This window comes from Sceloporus undulatus, chromosome 1 (genome assembly GCF_019175285.1).
Source record: "Sceloporus undulatus isolate JIND9_A2432 ecotype Alabama chromosome 1, SceUnd_v1.1, whole genome shotgun sequence".
NCBI lineage: Eukaryota > Metazoa > Chordata > Lepidosauria > Squamata > Phrynosomatidae > Sceloporus > Sceloporus undulatus.
Window position 1 is genome coordinate 233,099,279 of NC_056522.1, and position 17,379 is coordinate 233,116,657.

Here is a 17,379-nt window from a genome sequence, read left to right on the forward strand (position 1 = left end):
CCCCCCCCCCGAGGTCCGGCTGGGGTTGCCCCGCCCGGGGAAAAAAGGGGGGGCCCCCCCTCCCCTTTTCCCCCCCCCCCCCGGGGGGTTTTGTCTCCAAAGAAGGAGCTCGTTCCCATGCTCAGGGATGCGCCTCCGCCGTAATGGCGCGTGGCCAAATAGTAATTAAATCATTTGCAATTAATTAGGAGTTAAGTAAACCCTGCGGCCCAGCAAAAGCGCCGGAGTGCAGCCAGAAGGAGGAGAGCCTCGTTTTCTTACTCCTCTAGTTTGCTTTGGTCCTTAAAAAGAAGCATCCTAGTGCTTTTCCCCCTTAAAAACTCCTCTGGAAGAAGAAGAAGAAGAAGGCGAGGAAAAGGAAAAAGAGGGGTGCCTTGCGGCCGCTGTGCAAAACAGATCGATTTTTGTTCCCGGTTCATCCTCCTCCTCCTCCTCATCACACAGCTGTTCATTCTGCCCCCTGCTGGACGCAGCCAGCAGCCTTTTGGGGATCTGGAAGCAGAAGGACAGTGCTGGCTGACCATTGGGACACAGAGAGAGAGAGAGGGCTGCTCTTGGCTAGACTCTAGACTAAAGGCAGGGTGTCAGTCAGTCAAATTGTATTGCTTTTGGCCAATGGTCTTTGTGTAAAACACTATCACAAAAAACGACAAAATACAAACATATCATATTTGCAACATCAGTGGTTATACAGCAATTATTTATAAAACTAAACAGTTAGGAAAAAATTAAGAGAACCATATATAGCTAGTGTAAAATTACTAAATATAATCATCACCTTTAGAACTTATGTATTTCTTCCTATTTTTAAAAAATTTGGCTGCTAGGGCATACAGAGCTACTCTCCAGGTCACATATTTGAGCAGAGTGGAAAGTGTATAGTGTATTGGTATAAAGTAACACACACACACACACACACACACACAGTCCTAAACATATTTGCAGTTGCTTCCTCATTAGTTCCTCACAGAGTGACTTAATGCTAAAATCACTCGGAAGCAATTCCCCATAAATTCTATTATTTCCATCTAAATATGCTGGAAAGTGCAGTATAGCAGGCTCTTGGTTTGAATCCAGGAGCCACCGCTGTTCCTGTGGATACCAAACTCCGCAGGCGCTCAAGTCCCATTATAGAAAGTGGTGTAGTAAAATACCACCCCTTGTATAAAATAGCTAATATCAAAGTTGGCTATTTGGAATTTTTTAAAAAAATATTTACAAGCCATCGATGGTTGACTCTGGTAGCAGAAACTGTGGATGCGGAGGGTCAACTGTACCTTAGAAGGCATCTTAACCCAAACTGGATAACATTTCTTTCTGTTCCAGGGTTTGCTTTGCAAATACAGTGTTATCAGTGTGAGGAATTTCAGTTGAACAATGACTGCTCATCCCCAGAGTTTATAGTGAATTGCACGGTGAATGTCCAAGACATGTGTCAGAAGGAAGTAATGGAGCAAAGTTCAGGTAAGGTAAATTATGCCAATCTTCTCTCATTATGGACTGCCCACATTTGCCTTTGAATTTTTGTCCCCGTCTACTTCAGCTCTTTATGTAATTCAGGTATATCTTTAGAATTGCTTTAATTTGATTTGAGCATAGACTGCCTAACTTTCGTTTGATTTGAACACAGACTGCCATTCGTCTGTGTTTCTTTATAATTTCATTCTAAATTGTAAATGCTGAAGTTTACTTTAAAAAGAAGTTAACAAAACTATAGTAGAACAGCACAGGAAGTTTCAGTACAGGGAAATTTATGGCAAGTTCATTTAATCTCACAGTTAATTACACAGACCTACTCCCTTGAGTTAGGAAAAAAATGGCATTGAATTAGTAGCTCCCTTTATTTACTCTAGCAATGCATACTCCCTAATGGTTGGTTCAGAGAGAGAGAGAGAGAGAGTAGAAATGGAGATCTGACGTTTCAGTCCTTAAGATGAGTCTGATAAATGTGAAAGTGCTGCATAGAATTCCACCTAGGAATTGCATAGGGCTAGGGATTAGAGGACCTTGCTTTGGGATTGTATATAACATTTCAAAAAATTTTTTAAAAAATTAAAAATAATAATGAAAAGAGCACAGTTTTATCCTGCCCCCCCCCCCACTTTCAAAAGAGCTGAGTTGAGAATCTGTGGAGTAAAATACTGATGACACAGAACTTACTTTCTGCAGACCTGTGTTTTAACAGTGGAGGATTCTACTCTAAAACCACCCACTTCAATAGATATTAAGATCCACAAAACTCCCATACATTTGGTTTAATATTGCAGTAAAATCAGATAAGTTTTCAGTTGAGAGATAAACCTGGAAGAAACTGTTTGGTAGTTTCAAATGTATATGAACAGCGATATGCATTTACAAGAAGACCCATGGGCAAGCACTGACTTTACAGCATCCCTGAAATATTATCCAAGTAGCAGAGCCACAGAGAAATTGAGGCACATCAAGAGACAACAATAATATATCCAGAAAATGCTCTGTATCATTGATGTAGCGGGGAAAATACATTTACCAAGGAGTTCAATCTAATTGCATGGCTGCTGCTCAAGGAGTGCTTTGATATACAAGTCAGTGACACCAGAATCTATAATAATGAGCTAAATGAAAGAATTTTATTTGTTAAACTTTAAAAACCTGGGAGTAATGTATCACTGATTGGTTACAATAAGTCTGAAATTATGTACATGGCACAATTATCTGAGTTATAAGTTGTCACAATTTGCAGGTGTAGTCTGTTTAACAGTTGTGCAGATGAAAGGATGTTGTTTCCAGTTCAGTAGGTTATGAGTGGCTTGGTAACTCTACACAGCAACATAAACATTAACCTTCTGGCCAAGTGGTTTATTCTAGGTGGGAGGTTCAGATTCCTCTCTGGGTATTGAAAATGTAAAAAAAATCCTCAGGTTCAATAGACAAAAGAGTTAGAGGAAACATTTCCTTTCAGTCCTTATATACTCCACATTCTTCTCCTGATCAGTGGAAATGTAAGATAATTGTACTCTTCTGATGTAATTTTGAAATCTTATACACAATTTTGGGAAGGCAGTTTAAAAGCTCTCTCACTCATCCTCATCATTTTCTTTCTTTGCTTGTTTGTTTGTTAAAATAGGCATTAATGGTTGAAGTAGTGGGACCTCAAAGGCTATTAAACCATTTTCAAACAGAACCCAGTAGACATGTTAAAACGCTTTCCTTAGCTGTGCTGTTGCTAACATTGCTTCTTTTGGACAACTTAGAATTTAAAACTTTTAAGACCCTTCAAGTAAGCATATCAGTAATCTTTTAAGATGAAGGTTAGCGAGGCAGAAGAATGTATGCCAGAAAAATTCTTTTATCTAGTAATGGTTTGCTTAAACCATTTTCGGGTGCCTCGGTTTGTAAGAAATTGATTTTTCAGAAATGTGATGTGTGTGTGTGTGCTTTAAGTCAGATTTAGAACTGGATTTTCAAACTGATTAAGCTACCATGACTATGTTAAGTTTAAAGTAAGAACTAATTGGATCTTAAAACATTTAGTGTGAAATAAATGTGCCTTCTCCATTTGGATAAATTGATTTGTAATGGATTCCATAAAAAGGGAACATTCTTAACGATTTTTTTTCCCATTTGGATTTATCAAACTGTCAATTTTGCACTGGGTTATATATAGCAGTAGTTGACTTATACCAGAAGATCACCTGTGCCTCCTGAACAGTATGCATAACATATGTACAGACCTGCATCATTTAATAAATAAATATATTTATTGTTATAGACCAGGTGTCTTAAAGTAACGTATAAATGATCACTTTTAATGTGGTTGATGGCACCTCCATTAGAAGTACATATAAAAGATAGCTTTGTCTTCCATTAACTAAAAGAAGTTTTTAAAGCTAGTTTAGTCTCATTGAAATAAGACTGTAATATGCAGAATTCCTACTTGAGAAAAAATTCAGTTTATATTAGTAAGATGTATTTCATTTAAGAGTGTTTAAGACTGGGCTGAGTAGCTAAACTCAGTATTGAAGTTTCCTTAGATTGTAGGGTACTGAATAACAAGAAGGATTTGAATCAGTGACTCTGCTCAGTCCATAAATTCCTGCAGTGCTATTGCATATCAGACTGCAAGACTATACACTCTTCATGGAGAAAGGCAATTCAATTCAACGGTGATTCTGAGTAGACATGTATAGAATTATACCCTTAGAGTACTCAGTCAAACCTACATGGAAATAACTAACTGACACTTTAAAATGTGTACAATAAGGTACTACATTCTCACATTTTAACTTACTTTTCAGCATTTCACACACTATTTTATCATTGAGGTTACCTTTATACTTACTTAACACTCAAGAGTTTAAATATCAATTTTTATATTATAAAAGAGCTACTGAGCTTGAATATTTAATCTGATGTATATAATGAAATAATGTGCAGTCTTGCAATTGCACTCCCCCCATTTAATTAAATAGAGTCAATGAACTAAAATTGATTTTAATAGACTAAATAATGTATGTCCTTCATAAAAGTTAGATTTCTGTCAGTGTTCAATATGATTATTTCCCTAAGCTTTACCTAAAAGTGGAGTACAGTATACTGAGATCAAGTTCATGGTCTAAATCACTAATGTTACTGGTCTAGCAAATTCCTTGCAATATGCATTTATCTAACTATCTATTTTCCAACAAATCAGATTACTTAATTATAGAGAGTAAATAAGGGTATATGCTAATCATGATAAAGTAATTCTTCCATGTTCTTTTGTGTTCACTAAGTTGAATAATTACAACTACACAACCTGATCACTTTCTATGCAGACTTTTAATACAAATAATATAACCTATCTACCTTTGAACCTTACCCACCACTTCCAAAAAACAGGAAACAATAGATTTCACCCTACACGAACCTCAAGCATGGGATTCTCCTTTTACCTGAATCAAGATTAAAAACCAAGACGTGTGTCTTCTGAAAGACACAGTCATGCTTTATGTAAACCAGTTGTGGAAATCATGTAGCCCTCAGATGTGCTTGAATCACAACTCCCAGTTTGCCTGAATGTTTGGCACTCTGGCTAAGGCAGCTGGGAGCTAGGTCCAGCAACACTTAGAGAGATAAAATATTTCCAATTCTCATCTTAATTGTGAGAATGGTTTTCATTAGATTGGAGCAACAGTCCTCTAATCACAAAATCATAAAGTTGGAAAAGACCACAAGGGCCATCCAGCCCCCCCCCTTTTTTTTTCAGGAAGACACAATCATTGCTACAGTAGCCTAAAAATTGCTTCTGAAAGTTCACAGCAGGATGTGAAGTGGCAGTGTTAGTGAAGTGATGATGTTAGGTTGACATTTGGTGTTCAGAAGGTTATTGCTGTTTTAGGCATCGTGGCTACTAATGTATGGATAGAACTAATCTCTGTGTATTTGTCCCACCTTTTCTTTGTAAAGACTATCAAAACTAGTGATCATGTGATAATAAATTCCACATGTTAATCATGCATTCCATGAGCTTGTCACAGATTATGTTGGACTCCAAGTTCATGTACCAAGAATAATTGTTTTGTTTTAAAATCTACCTGTATAGGTTTGTCAGTCTGTCTCATTCCTCGCCTAACTTACCTCAGTGCCTTTGTAGCTGAAGAAACTTTCTTTCACATAGGAAGATTTCCCCTTATTCAAAAAGTTGCCCTTTAAATTTTCTAGCTCTATCTTCCTGCAAATTGGATGGCCAAAATGGAACACAGTGGGTTGCGTGTGTGAACAGAATTATACTTACAAAATGAGCTCTATTAATCTCTTATTCACTGTGCACTTTATGTTTCCTAATATGATTCAAAAGGCAGAAGGTTCAGAAAGATGTGGAAGCAGGAGTGGAAGGAAAGAATTGCCTTCCATTGAAACTCCACATGCCATATAATAGGCCTTAATGAGAATTTGGTGAATAGCAAATTCCTATACACAAAAGTAACTATGGCCAGAAACAGATGGGCCAGATAGAGTGTCTGGAAGTTGCTCTGAGGCCAGCTAAGACGGCCCAAAGCCGCTGACAAACGGAGCTGATTTAATCCCCTCCTACCGGCGGCCGACTTCAGGAGCGGGCCGTGTGATCGCCACAGTCCTGGAGCAATTGCAGCCATTGATAGCTCTTTTTGGGCTGTCTGCTTTGGCCCTATATCATTCTTACCAAATAGGCATTGCCATGAATGATGCAGAGCATTTTCATGTCATGATCAATAGACCAGCATTTTCTGAGAGAGTAGAGGATGACAGAGAATTAAATGTATTAACCCAGTGAGACTGGCTAGACTTTAGAGAAACACATTCATTATAGATAGTATCCTACATAGATCATACAGAGTGGAGGGTGTCTTGTGAATTAGATGCTCAAATGATTGAAATCAGTTTCAGGTTTGAGCAAAAGAAAACAGAAGAGAACAGAGGGCCACCTGGTGTCCCTGCTGACATAAGAAGGGAAACAGCTGTTCCCACCTCCTCCCTCTAGCGTCTTCCAACAAAGACCTTTGACAACATCATGTAGGAAGTGGTATTGGGGAGGAGCAGAAGGGGTGTTGTGAGTTAGTAGAAATTACCTCCTTCCTTGTTCCACTGATGGGAGCCTCCATAGAATTTAAAAAAAACTTTTCTTTTTTATTATTATTTCATAATATGAAAAGCACAAAGGGGAAACTCTATTTCACTAGTTCCACTTTTAAAAAAAGTATTGTATATGGGCAGTCAGGTGAGATTACATTATCTGCTGTCTAATACGATTCGCACATGTTTTCACGTCTTCTCCTGACAACATGAGAACTAGGAATTTTATCTCTGTACCTTAGGTGGGAATATTGGCTTCAGTTCTTGCAATATCCTATGTTGGGTGAGGATAGGGGGAAATGGAAGTTCAAATGTCTGGAGGGCTGAAAGTTGCCAGTCCCTGATAGATAATGACTACAGTGTCTCTTTTAAACTTTTGTGTTCTGTGAATTTTTAACTATGTGTTTGTTTTTTAATTTGTTGTAAGCCACTTGGAGTCCCAAATTGGGGAAAAGGCAGGATATAAAATTTCATCACCAGCAATACCATCATCATTGTGATTTGTGTATATATATGCCAATGAAACATATTCAAATATTGAGTCACAAGTTCACAAAAGAATGATACATTCACTGACCAACCAAGTTGAACACATGATGCACTCTTTCAAAGCTCCGCTAGCTTCTTCATCAGGCAAAAGATCATTTAAAAATCAAATAGGATGGGAAAAGAAAAGTAACAGTGCTAGTATCACAGGCCAGCATTTTGTATGGGATGTTTTTGTTGTTGTTCAGTTGGTTTAAAGGAATCTCATTGCAGCTAGAGACCATTCCCCTCTTGGCCATATATGAATAAAGACAAAGAATAGTAAAATTTAGACTCCATTAGCAGCAGTAAAATAACTCCTCTTGGGATCCAGGGTGTCTTTGTTTTTTGTGAAGCCACAGGCCCCTTTCTTAGGCAGAGAACATTGAATTTCTCAAGAAAGTCTCTATACAGTGGTACCCCGGGTTACGAAATTAATTCGTTCCGCGGCGCCCTTCGTAACTCGAAATCTTTCGCAACCCGAAAAAGCCATAGGCGCTAGCGCTGGAAGCCGCGATTTCGTGCGAAAAAGCGCCGAAAAGCACCAAAAATTTTTTTCGTAAGCCGAAAAAAAAACGTAACCCGGAACAGTTTTTTCCTATGGAATTTTTTCGTATCCCGGAAATTTCGTAACGTGGTGCTTTCGTATCCCGGGGTACCACTGTATATCTTTGTTACTCTGTATAAGTCACAAAGTGGTATTCATGCCTGTGCGAACAACTCTTTGATTTTTCTCTGGTAGTTGTGGTAGCAGTTTGTATTGACCTACATACAGGAATTTGGGACCCAAGTAAGGAGTGCAAACAATATTTCATTTTTTACTGGTAGCTGACATCATAGTCTGACATAGAATATCGGAAAGGCAAAGCCACAAGTTCCTGAATGATACTAATACAATGAGAGGAAATGATGTGGAGGAAAATGTAACCTATGATGAGATGATGATGCAGCAGCTTCATGCCCTGTGACTGTACATAAAAGACTTATTAAGGATGAGGTGGGTTGGTCTTTTTCTCTGTGCCAGTTTTGAATATTTTCTTTCATAAATCAGGATTCCTTCCAAATCTTCATAGATCTCAAATTTTAAAAAGCAATTCAAATATTTTTGAATGCATTTTTCAGATAATACACATTTTTGTATACCTTTTAGCTTAAAGAATGCCATTTCTGCATGTTTCTACCAGGGATTATTTTGCAAAACTCAGAGAACTATGTTTGCTACCTGATCTGTGTATGAAACTATGAATGAGTTTGGCCCTGTTAAAAGTGCTCAAAGTGCATCCCATAGGCTGCACTTTGCCCATCCTTGGCTTAAATAAAGGATGGGAATTGTGCAGCCCTCCACATGTTACTAGACTATGAATCCTTGTATTCTTTATTTGCTATGCAAGTTTGCAGTTTAATAACATTGAGAGGATGGCACAATTCTTAACCCAGCCTGAACCCAGTTTTTGGTTCCACCTACAGCAGACTGACTGAATTAAAAACCAACCAACAATACATAATTAGCTCAATGTATCTACTGTACAGTTGCCCCTCCATATCCACGGCTTCTGTTTCCATGGATTCAACTATGGTGTTGAAAGCTAGACATACTTTGCAATTGAATCCACCTCCCACTTTATTTTAATTAGTATGTAAATAGAATTATTTTGTATTCATTTGGTTTACATAAAGTGGTGTTTTCCTTGGCATCCAAGGTTGTATAAATGTTGCAGTACAATTAAAGCAATTATTGTCATTTTGTCCTTCCAATAATATAGTAGGAGAGTACAACCTTATAAAGTACAGTCCAGAATAGTAAAAAGTGTATGTAAAGCTCTGCAAAATACATTATTTTCATAGTAATGATAAGAAATAGGGAGGAAAATTAATATTTAAAATTTCACCATAACTAGTTTATGTTTTCCCCATGATACGTCTATATCCTTACTGCTGTCACATTCAGTTTTGCATCACCTTTTATTAACATATGTAATTTGTGTCCATTATTATGAGATCTCAGAGTAATGCACAATTATCAATTTAAACAGTTTGACGCAAGATATACCTCAAAGCAATACAACTCATTTTAAAAGGCTAAGAACACATAAAATTTTTAACACACTGTTGTTGTATGCTCTCAAGTCATTTCCAACTTATGGTGACCTTATGGTGAACCTAGCACAAGGTTTTCTTGGCAAGATTTGTTCCGAGGCCGAGAGAATCTGACTTGCCCAAGGTCAAGCCAGTGGGTTTGCATGCTTGTGTGGGAATTCAAACCCTGGTCTCCAGAGTCATAATCCAACCCTGAATTAAACTGGTTAAAGGTTTAAACAGTTTAAAAGCATGTAGAGATACATTTGGGGGAAGAAATCAATAAGTCCCAAGGATTTTAATAAAGAGACATGTTTTAGTCTGGAGGTGGAATGAAACCCATGTGAGGCACCAGCTGGGATTTCACAAGGAGGGCATTACACAAGCCAGGCACCGTACCAGTGAAGACACTCACTGGTATATGTATAGGAACAGACACTCCTTCGAGTGTTGAGGTTCCAAGGGTTTTAAATGTCATTACCAGTACCTTGAATTCAGAGCAGAAGCATATTGGCAGCCAGTTTGGCCTTGACACCTGAAATTAATCTAGTGAAGATTTTATTACAGTGCAGATGGAGTGATGTGGAAAACCATCAGCTGCTCAATTTTTGTCTGTCACAAAGCTGTTAAAAGTGGAAAAGCCTCTGTTGAAAAGAAAAGGGTGGCCTCTGCATGAAAATTAAAGATTATATATTTTTTAATTATCACAAAACGCCAGCATGGTGCAGTGGTTTGATGATGGACTACAACTCTAAAAATCAGTTCCTCAGGATTTCAGTTCCTCATTTGGCCATGCAAATCACATACTCAGCTCCAGAAAATGTGTTGCCAAATGTATGATGAGGTTGCCATAAGTAAAAAAAAACCACAAAACTGGAAGGCACACAACAATAAAAAAACCAAAAATGGGATTTGTATTTGTAGTTTTTACCTGCTGTCAAGTTGACTTTGGCTTAAAGTGTCACCATCAATGAGAGACCATCAAATCACCCTATCATAAACCACCCAGCTCAGGTCTTGCAGTCTCAGGGCCATGGGTTTGTTGATTGATTCTATACATCTGGAATGCAGTCTTCCCTTTTTCCTGTTGCCTTCTACCTTACAAAGCATTGGTTTTTTTCTAGTGTGATGTCTTCTAATGATATGGCCAAAGTGCAACAGGCTCAGTTTAGCCATCTTGATTTCTAGGGATAGTTCAGGCTTGATTTGCTTTGGGACCATTTATTTGTCTTTTCAACAGTTCTGGGTATCGATAGAATTTTCCTCTAGCACTACATTTTTATGGGTCTCTTTTCATCCAATCAGCTTTCTTCACTGTCTAGATTTCACAACCATACACAGAAATGCGAAATAAAATGGCATGGACAATCCTAACTTGAGTATTCAATGAGATATCTTTACAGTTCAGGATCTTGTCTAGCTCTTTCATAGCTGCCCTTCCAAGCCTTAGTCTTTTTCTTATTTTTTGACTGCAGTCTTCATTCTGATTAATGATTGAGACAAGGTATGGAAAATCTCAAACTATTTCAATTTCTTCATTGTCTTCTGTAAAATTATGTAAATCATCTGTGGTCAGTACTTTTGTTTTCTGAATGTTCAGCTATAAAACCACCCTTGGACTTTCTTCTTTGATTTCAGCAATCATTCCAAGTCTTTCCTATTTTGTGCTAGTAGAATGGTGTTATCAGCACATCTTAAATTGTTTATGTTCCTTTCCCCAATTTTCACACCCTTTCCTCTCAGTCTAGACCTGCTTTACATACTGTACTTTCGGCATAGAAATTAAACAGATGAGATGATAAGATCCAGCCTTGCCTGACTCCCTTGCCAATCAGGAAATATTCTGTTTCTCTGTAGTCTATCCTCTTGTTCTAAATACAGATCATGCATCAGGACAATGAAATGCTGTGGCACATCCATTTCTTTAAGAGCAATCTATAGTTCTTCATTTCCTCCACAGTCAAAGGCTTTGCTATAATCTATAAAGCACGGGATGTTTTTCTTTTGAAATTCGTTGGTATGCTCCATTATCCAATATATGTTTGCAGTATGATCCCTAATGTCTCTTCCTTCCCTGAAACCAGCTGTATATTCACAGATTGACAATATTCACTTACTGATGTCAATTTAATAGTATGAGTAAATTAAACATATTTTGTAAATGGAAGGCCAACAGCGGTATCTCTGGCATCTCCTATAGGGTCTATCATAAGAATATAATTTTTCATTTTATTAAAAAGACAGTCCTCTTTATAATATACTAAAGAGGAGAAAAGAGGAAGGAGGACATGAAAGTGACTGCCCACTTTGCATTTTTATATGCATTATGTTTTCAATGGCATCACTTATATTTAGTACATAACAGATACAAGTGGTTGTTTTCTCCTTCCTGTACAGAGCATTTTACTTATAATAAAACTTATTAAAAACTTTGTTTGGGTAGGATGCTCAGTAACTGGACAGGTTTAAAAGGAAATAGTGAAGAGAAAAGCAATCTCTTTTGCTTCATAATGAAAATACCATCCTGGCAATGAGGGATATGGAGATTTGTTCCTCTTCCCCCAATAAAATCTAGTGGTACTGCAGGCTGTTTACAGTGCAAGTGTTTATATGAAATAACTTCATAGTCACCCATATCTGAAGCACCCAGCTCTTTTCTGTTGCTGATAAACAAGGTTGCATGTGAATAAAAGAATTATGGTATATGTTATTAACTTCCACTATATGCTATAAATTCAGAGCCCCAGATATATTACCATTCAGGAAGTGTTTTCAGATGCTAAAGCTGTAGGGCATGTTCTCTTATTAATAAATTGCTTCCAATCTTACAGTTGCCTGTAACACTACAAAGGAAACAGGAGATGAACTAAATTAAGTGCATTAGATAAGGTGAAACCATGGAGAGCTTACAATAAATTGGGCTCAGTTTTTCCCCCCCTCATGGTTTTAAATACAGTAGGGTAGTGATGGAGCTAAATGTTGACTTGAGGTAATTTATGATTTTTTAAAAATATATATATTAAAAAGATGATTTTAAAGGAAGTTGCAGTTTCTGGTTGAGTAACTTTAATTTCTCTCTTGGATATGGACAATAGCTTTTTATGTTTTTCAATTTCTTGGACTTGTTTTAAGCTACATACGGTGATAGGATATGGTGCCCACAGGCTTCTATCATAATGGTTCCAAATTCTTTGCTTTAGTGTGGTTCAGGTTTCCTGTATAATGAGTAAATTCTAGAGCACTTCAGTGGCTTAACCAGATGTATGCATTTACCTTCCTTTTCCCTTGCAGAGTTTATTATAATAAACAAGTATATTTAATGACAGTAGTCTTTTCAGTTTTATTGTTTACATTTTTGGACAAGTATCTGAATATTCTCCGCTACTGATCAACTCAAAGCACCGAAGGCTAGAAATTTTATCGCGCTATTACTGCTAATGATACTGTCAGAAGAAAAATTGAAAGCACATTTAAGAAAAGACAGTGAGAGGGTGCTATCTTCATTTTTCAAAATGACACAGAGAAGACTTCTAATCAACTTCTGCTGGCCAATTACAGATGTGTTTATTCTTGATGATGGGTTTCAAGAGTTTCTCACAGGTTCACATAATCATGAATTCCACCCTTTTCCATGGTTCATTTTAATCTAGCGTAGGTTACAATCTTCAGTGGTAAAACTGATATTAATCAGTATCAGCCTTTTAAATAATTCGGGTATAAAATTGTTGATCTTCTAGCTACTGGTAATATATAGAGTTGGCCCTTCTTATACATGGATTTGTTATACACGGATTGAAGCATCCACGGTTTCAAAATGTTCAAAAAAAGTATACATTTCAAATATAAAACCTTGATTGTCCAATTTTTATAAGGGACACCATTTTGCTATGTCATTATATTTAATGAGACTTGAACATATACGGATCGTGGAACCAAACCCCAGCTTATAACAAGGGCACGTGTAGAATGGGCGCCGCCATTTTGTACGTACCAGAAAGGACGCCCTTTCCTAACCCTAGTACGTACCTAGTATGTACTTTTTGCCCATCTGGAACGGGCCTAAGATACCAGAAATAGCTCTTTATCAGTGGACTGGCTAGTGGCCAGTATAATACCATTTCGTTATATTGTACATAGGCCAGTTAGCTCAGTGTCTCTTCTTAATAAATTGCCCAAAAGCATTTTTAAGAATAAAACTAGAAGGTTGAGCACTGCTGAAAAATAATCAGCGTGGCTTCTGCAAAAGTAGTTTCTGTCCCACTAATATTTAGTGGGGAAAATATGGAAAAGTTATGGAAAAATTTACTGAGGACATGATTTGGTAGGCATTTGGACCTCCAAGTGATTTTGTACAAAATCCCTCACCAACAACTCCTGAGCAAACTGAGCAGCCATGGAAACATTGGAAAAACCCTCTTTAAGATTGAAGACTGTTTGGAAAACACAAAGCAGGTAGTAAGGAAGTACTACTTTAAATAGCACATAGTTGAACTGCAGAAGGATTCACTGTCGCATGATGTAGAAGAGTGCCATCTTGGATGGATTTAAAAAGGGTTGGCTCCAGTATCAATTGCTGAGAACACAAGACAGTGATTGCAGTTGATAGAATTTAAAGATACTATATTTAAAAAATAATGCTGTTGCATATATATTTACTTTTTGAATAATGAGGGAAAACAAAATTGGTTTTAAAGGGCAATGCAGCAAGTGCCCATACATTACTCTTTTCATGCAAACAGTGATAGCACTTCCCATTACTTATTAGTGCTTACCTTAAGTATGAGACATGGCCACGTTTGTTCTTTTCTTTCTTTTTTATTGGAAAATAAGAGTTCCTTCACTCTCTGTTGCTCTGGTTATTACTTGACCAAACTCCATGTTTTTGCTGCCCCCTTTGTTATATTTTGAATCTCTTCCCCCCCTCTCTGCGTGTGTGTGTGTGTGTGTGTGTGTGTGTGTGTGTGTGTGTGTATTAGGGGAAATTATTGTGATTATTTTTAATTGTGTTTTAATTTTTATTGTCAGCATTTTAGTTGATCTTGTTTAGCTTTGTTAGGCACCTTGAGTCCCAGACAGCATATAAAATAAAGAAGAATACACAAGGATTACACAAGGGTGACCAAACTGAGGCTGTCATACTTCAGGCACATCATGAGAAGACATAATTCATTAGAAAATACAATAATGCTTGGAGAGGTAGAGCATAGTAGAAAAAGAAGTAGACCACAAACCACATGGATAGACTCAATCAAGGAAGCTATGGCTCGGATCCTGAAGGAACTATGCAGAGCAGTTGAAGACAGGGGATCTTGTCACCATGAGTTAAAGTTGACTTGAGAGCAGCTACCAATAAACTGTATTTGACAGAAGACATTTTGGGTGCTTTCAGAAGGGTGGACAGCTCTCGCCCTTATTTCTCTGAATGCCAAGTGTATTCTACCACCCTATTAATGAAATGGCCTAGGCTGCTGCACATGCTTCTTGGAGTGTGATAAATTCATCATCACTGTAGCAAAAAACAGGATCCTACATTTCTTCAAGCACCCCATTGATAGAGCAATGGGACATTATATATACTGAAAGAAGTGGCCACTCGTACTCCTGGTTACTGCTGAAAAAAGTCATTTCATCACCAAAGCAATTTATTGGATCATGGCCATAGCATAGAAGAGTGCCTGTTCTGTGCTTTTGCTCTTCAGTTTTAAATTATTATTTAAAAAGATGAGAGGATGGAAAATGGAATCTTTCATCAGAGTGAATGTAACTAGTTTGTTAGATGAAGCCAGAATGTAAATTGAATATGTGAATGGTAAATATGCAAATTGATGAATGCTTGCACATCTTTTTCTTTTATTAGAAGTTCATCCACTACAGATGTCATTCTGTGAAAGTAATTCTTTAAATTAAAAACAGTAACAAGAGATGCTCATCAATATGTACTGAACAAGGAGGACAGTATATTGATGATGACGATGATGAAGATGCACGCTGCATCTGTACATTTAAATGTTGGGGTGAAATTCAGAGCTAGACATAATGTAATTTAAAAGGAAACAAAGAATGCCATATGCAGTGGGGAAAGTAGGTAATTTGTACATTCAGCAAGATACTTCCATCAAAGCCAGATGCTTTACAAGTAGTGAACTTCCAGATTTACCGGTAAGTAAAACCAGAAAAAATTGGGGAAGGAAGAGATAAATGAGCCCATTTGCAAGACCCTTATCAGGAATGAGCTGAAAAGTCTTTATCAGTTTATGCACAAGGTGTTCAATCTTGTCTTTATGAACAAACAAATAAGAATAACATCCAGAAGAAAACAGTCATAAATCACTTTAGAGTATCATTAAGAAAATGATAATTATTAATTACTAGCTTGTCTCTATGAAGTGTTGAGAAACTAAATGTTGTGGATCAAATGCTGATTGACTTGAAGCATGACCAGGACTGCAAATGAGGAACTGATGGGGATAAAGGTAGAGAAATAGGACAGCCATTCAAAACAAGTGATTTTCCACTTCTTCATATAAAGACTATTGAAGCAGTCCCAATTACCATTAATGGCTTAAAAATGAATTATTTAAATTTATATCTTACCTTTCCACCAAAATGGCATACAAGGTGTCAAATGTTGTTCAAAATGCAAGAACATACACCTGAAGTAGACATATGTTAAATATTTAAATAATTGGTATAATTTCTTTGCTTTGGGGTCAAATCTGTGATTGTTGACAAAGTGATGTCCACAAGTATTTGGACAGACCTAAACTGTTTTAACAAATTCACAAGATGTGTCTTCGTATATCTGAAGAATTTCATTTCTTAGCTGCCTCCGACTGTTACAGTGACTAAGGATGGCATCTCTCCTCTGAATGCCTGCCTTGAGTCAGTAATGGGCTAGATGAGGGAAAATAAACTCAAACGGAATGCAGAGAAAATGGAGGTACATGAAATAGGAACCTCAGGTCTGGGGAAGGAAATTTGTCAGCCTGTCCTGGACAGGGTCACACTTCCCCTAAAGGACGAAGTTTGTAGTTTGGGAGTACTCATGGATCCGTCTCTACAGGCGTCATCTCAAGTAGATGCGACGGCCAGAAGTGCTTGGTACCAACTTCGGTTGATACGCCAACTGCACCCCTACCTGGACTGAAAGGAGCTTGAAGCAGTAGTACATGCTCTGGTAATCTCACGTCTTGATTTCTGTAATGCGCTCTACATGGGGCTACCCTTGTACCAAGTTCGGAAACTTCAGTTAGTACAAAATATGGCAGCCAGATTGGTCACCGGCTCCTCAAGGTTTGACCATATAACACCAATGTTAAAAGATCTTCACTGGCTACCAATTTGCTTCTGGACGCAATACAAGGTGTTGGTTATTATCTTTAAAGACCTACATGGCTTGGGCCTGAGTTACTTATGAGAATTCATCTACCTGCATAATCCACCCCGCACTCTCAGAACAACGGAGAAGAATTTGCTGGAATTAAAAACAACTAGACTAGCCTCAAGTTCCCAAAGAGCTTTTACCACAGCCGCTCCAAGATTGTGGAATAGTCGCTCGCAAGAGATCCGTCTTATTATCTCTTTGGAGACCTTTAAGACAGATCTCTTCAGGTGAGCATACCCACCCGATCTTGTATAAGACACACAGATCCACCTCCTTTGAACATGATTGGAATATTTTATTTTATAGTCACTATTGATACTTTGTTTTTAATTATTAATTCTTTATGTATTTTATTGTTCTGCCTGTACTTGTATTTTTATATAGTCATCCCTCCATATTTGCGGCTTTGATATTTGCGGCTTTGATTATTCACGGATTTCATTAATATGTTCTCTCTAGGACTGTCTAGGTCCTCCAGTGCAACTCTTTGGTTAACGTTAACTAAAAGTTGCACTGAAAGACCATTTGTAGCTACTCCAGTGCCATTCTATGTTCAGTGTATGTTGGACATTGACCACAGAGTTGCACTGGAGGACCTAGAGATTCCTAGAGAGGTGTCCTCTCAGGTAAAAACAGTGTTTTTGTTATTTGTGGTTTTTCCAGATTCACGGGGGTCTTGTTCCCCTAACCCTAGCGAATATGGAGGGACAACTGTACTAGGTTGTAATCCCGCCTCAGTCCACCCATGAGAGGCTGGAAAATATAAATAAAATTATTATTATTATTATTATTATTATTATTATTATTATTATTATTATTAT

The 17,379-nt window shown here is 37.5% G+C and overlaps 1 protein-coding gene across 1 annotated transcript in view; it reads left to right on the forward strand.

Annotated features, from left to right (window-relative positions):
- The window catches only part of LYPD1 (LY6/PLAUR domain containing 1), a 32,754-nt gene that overhangs the window by 1,733 nt on the left and 13,642 nt on the right, over positions 1 to 17,379 (forward strand). The window contains exon 2 of the mRNA XM_042454919.1: positions 1,327 to 1,464. Coding sequence (XP_042310853.1) covers positions 1,327 to 1,464 — 138 coding nt within the window. The remainder of the gene's footprint in view (positions 1 to 1,326; positions 1,465 to 17,379) is intronic.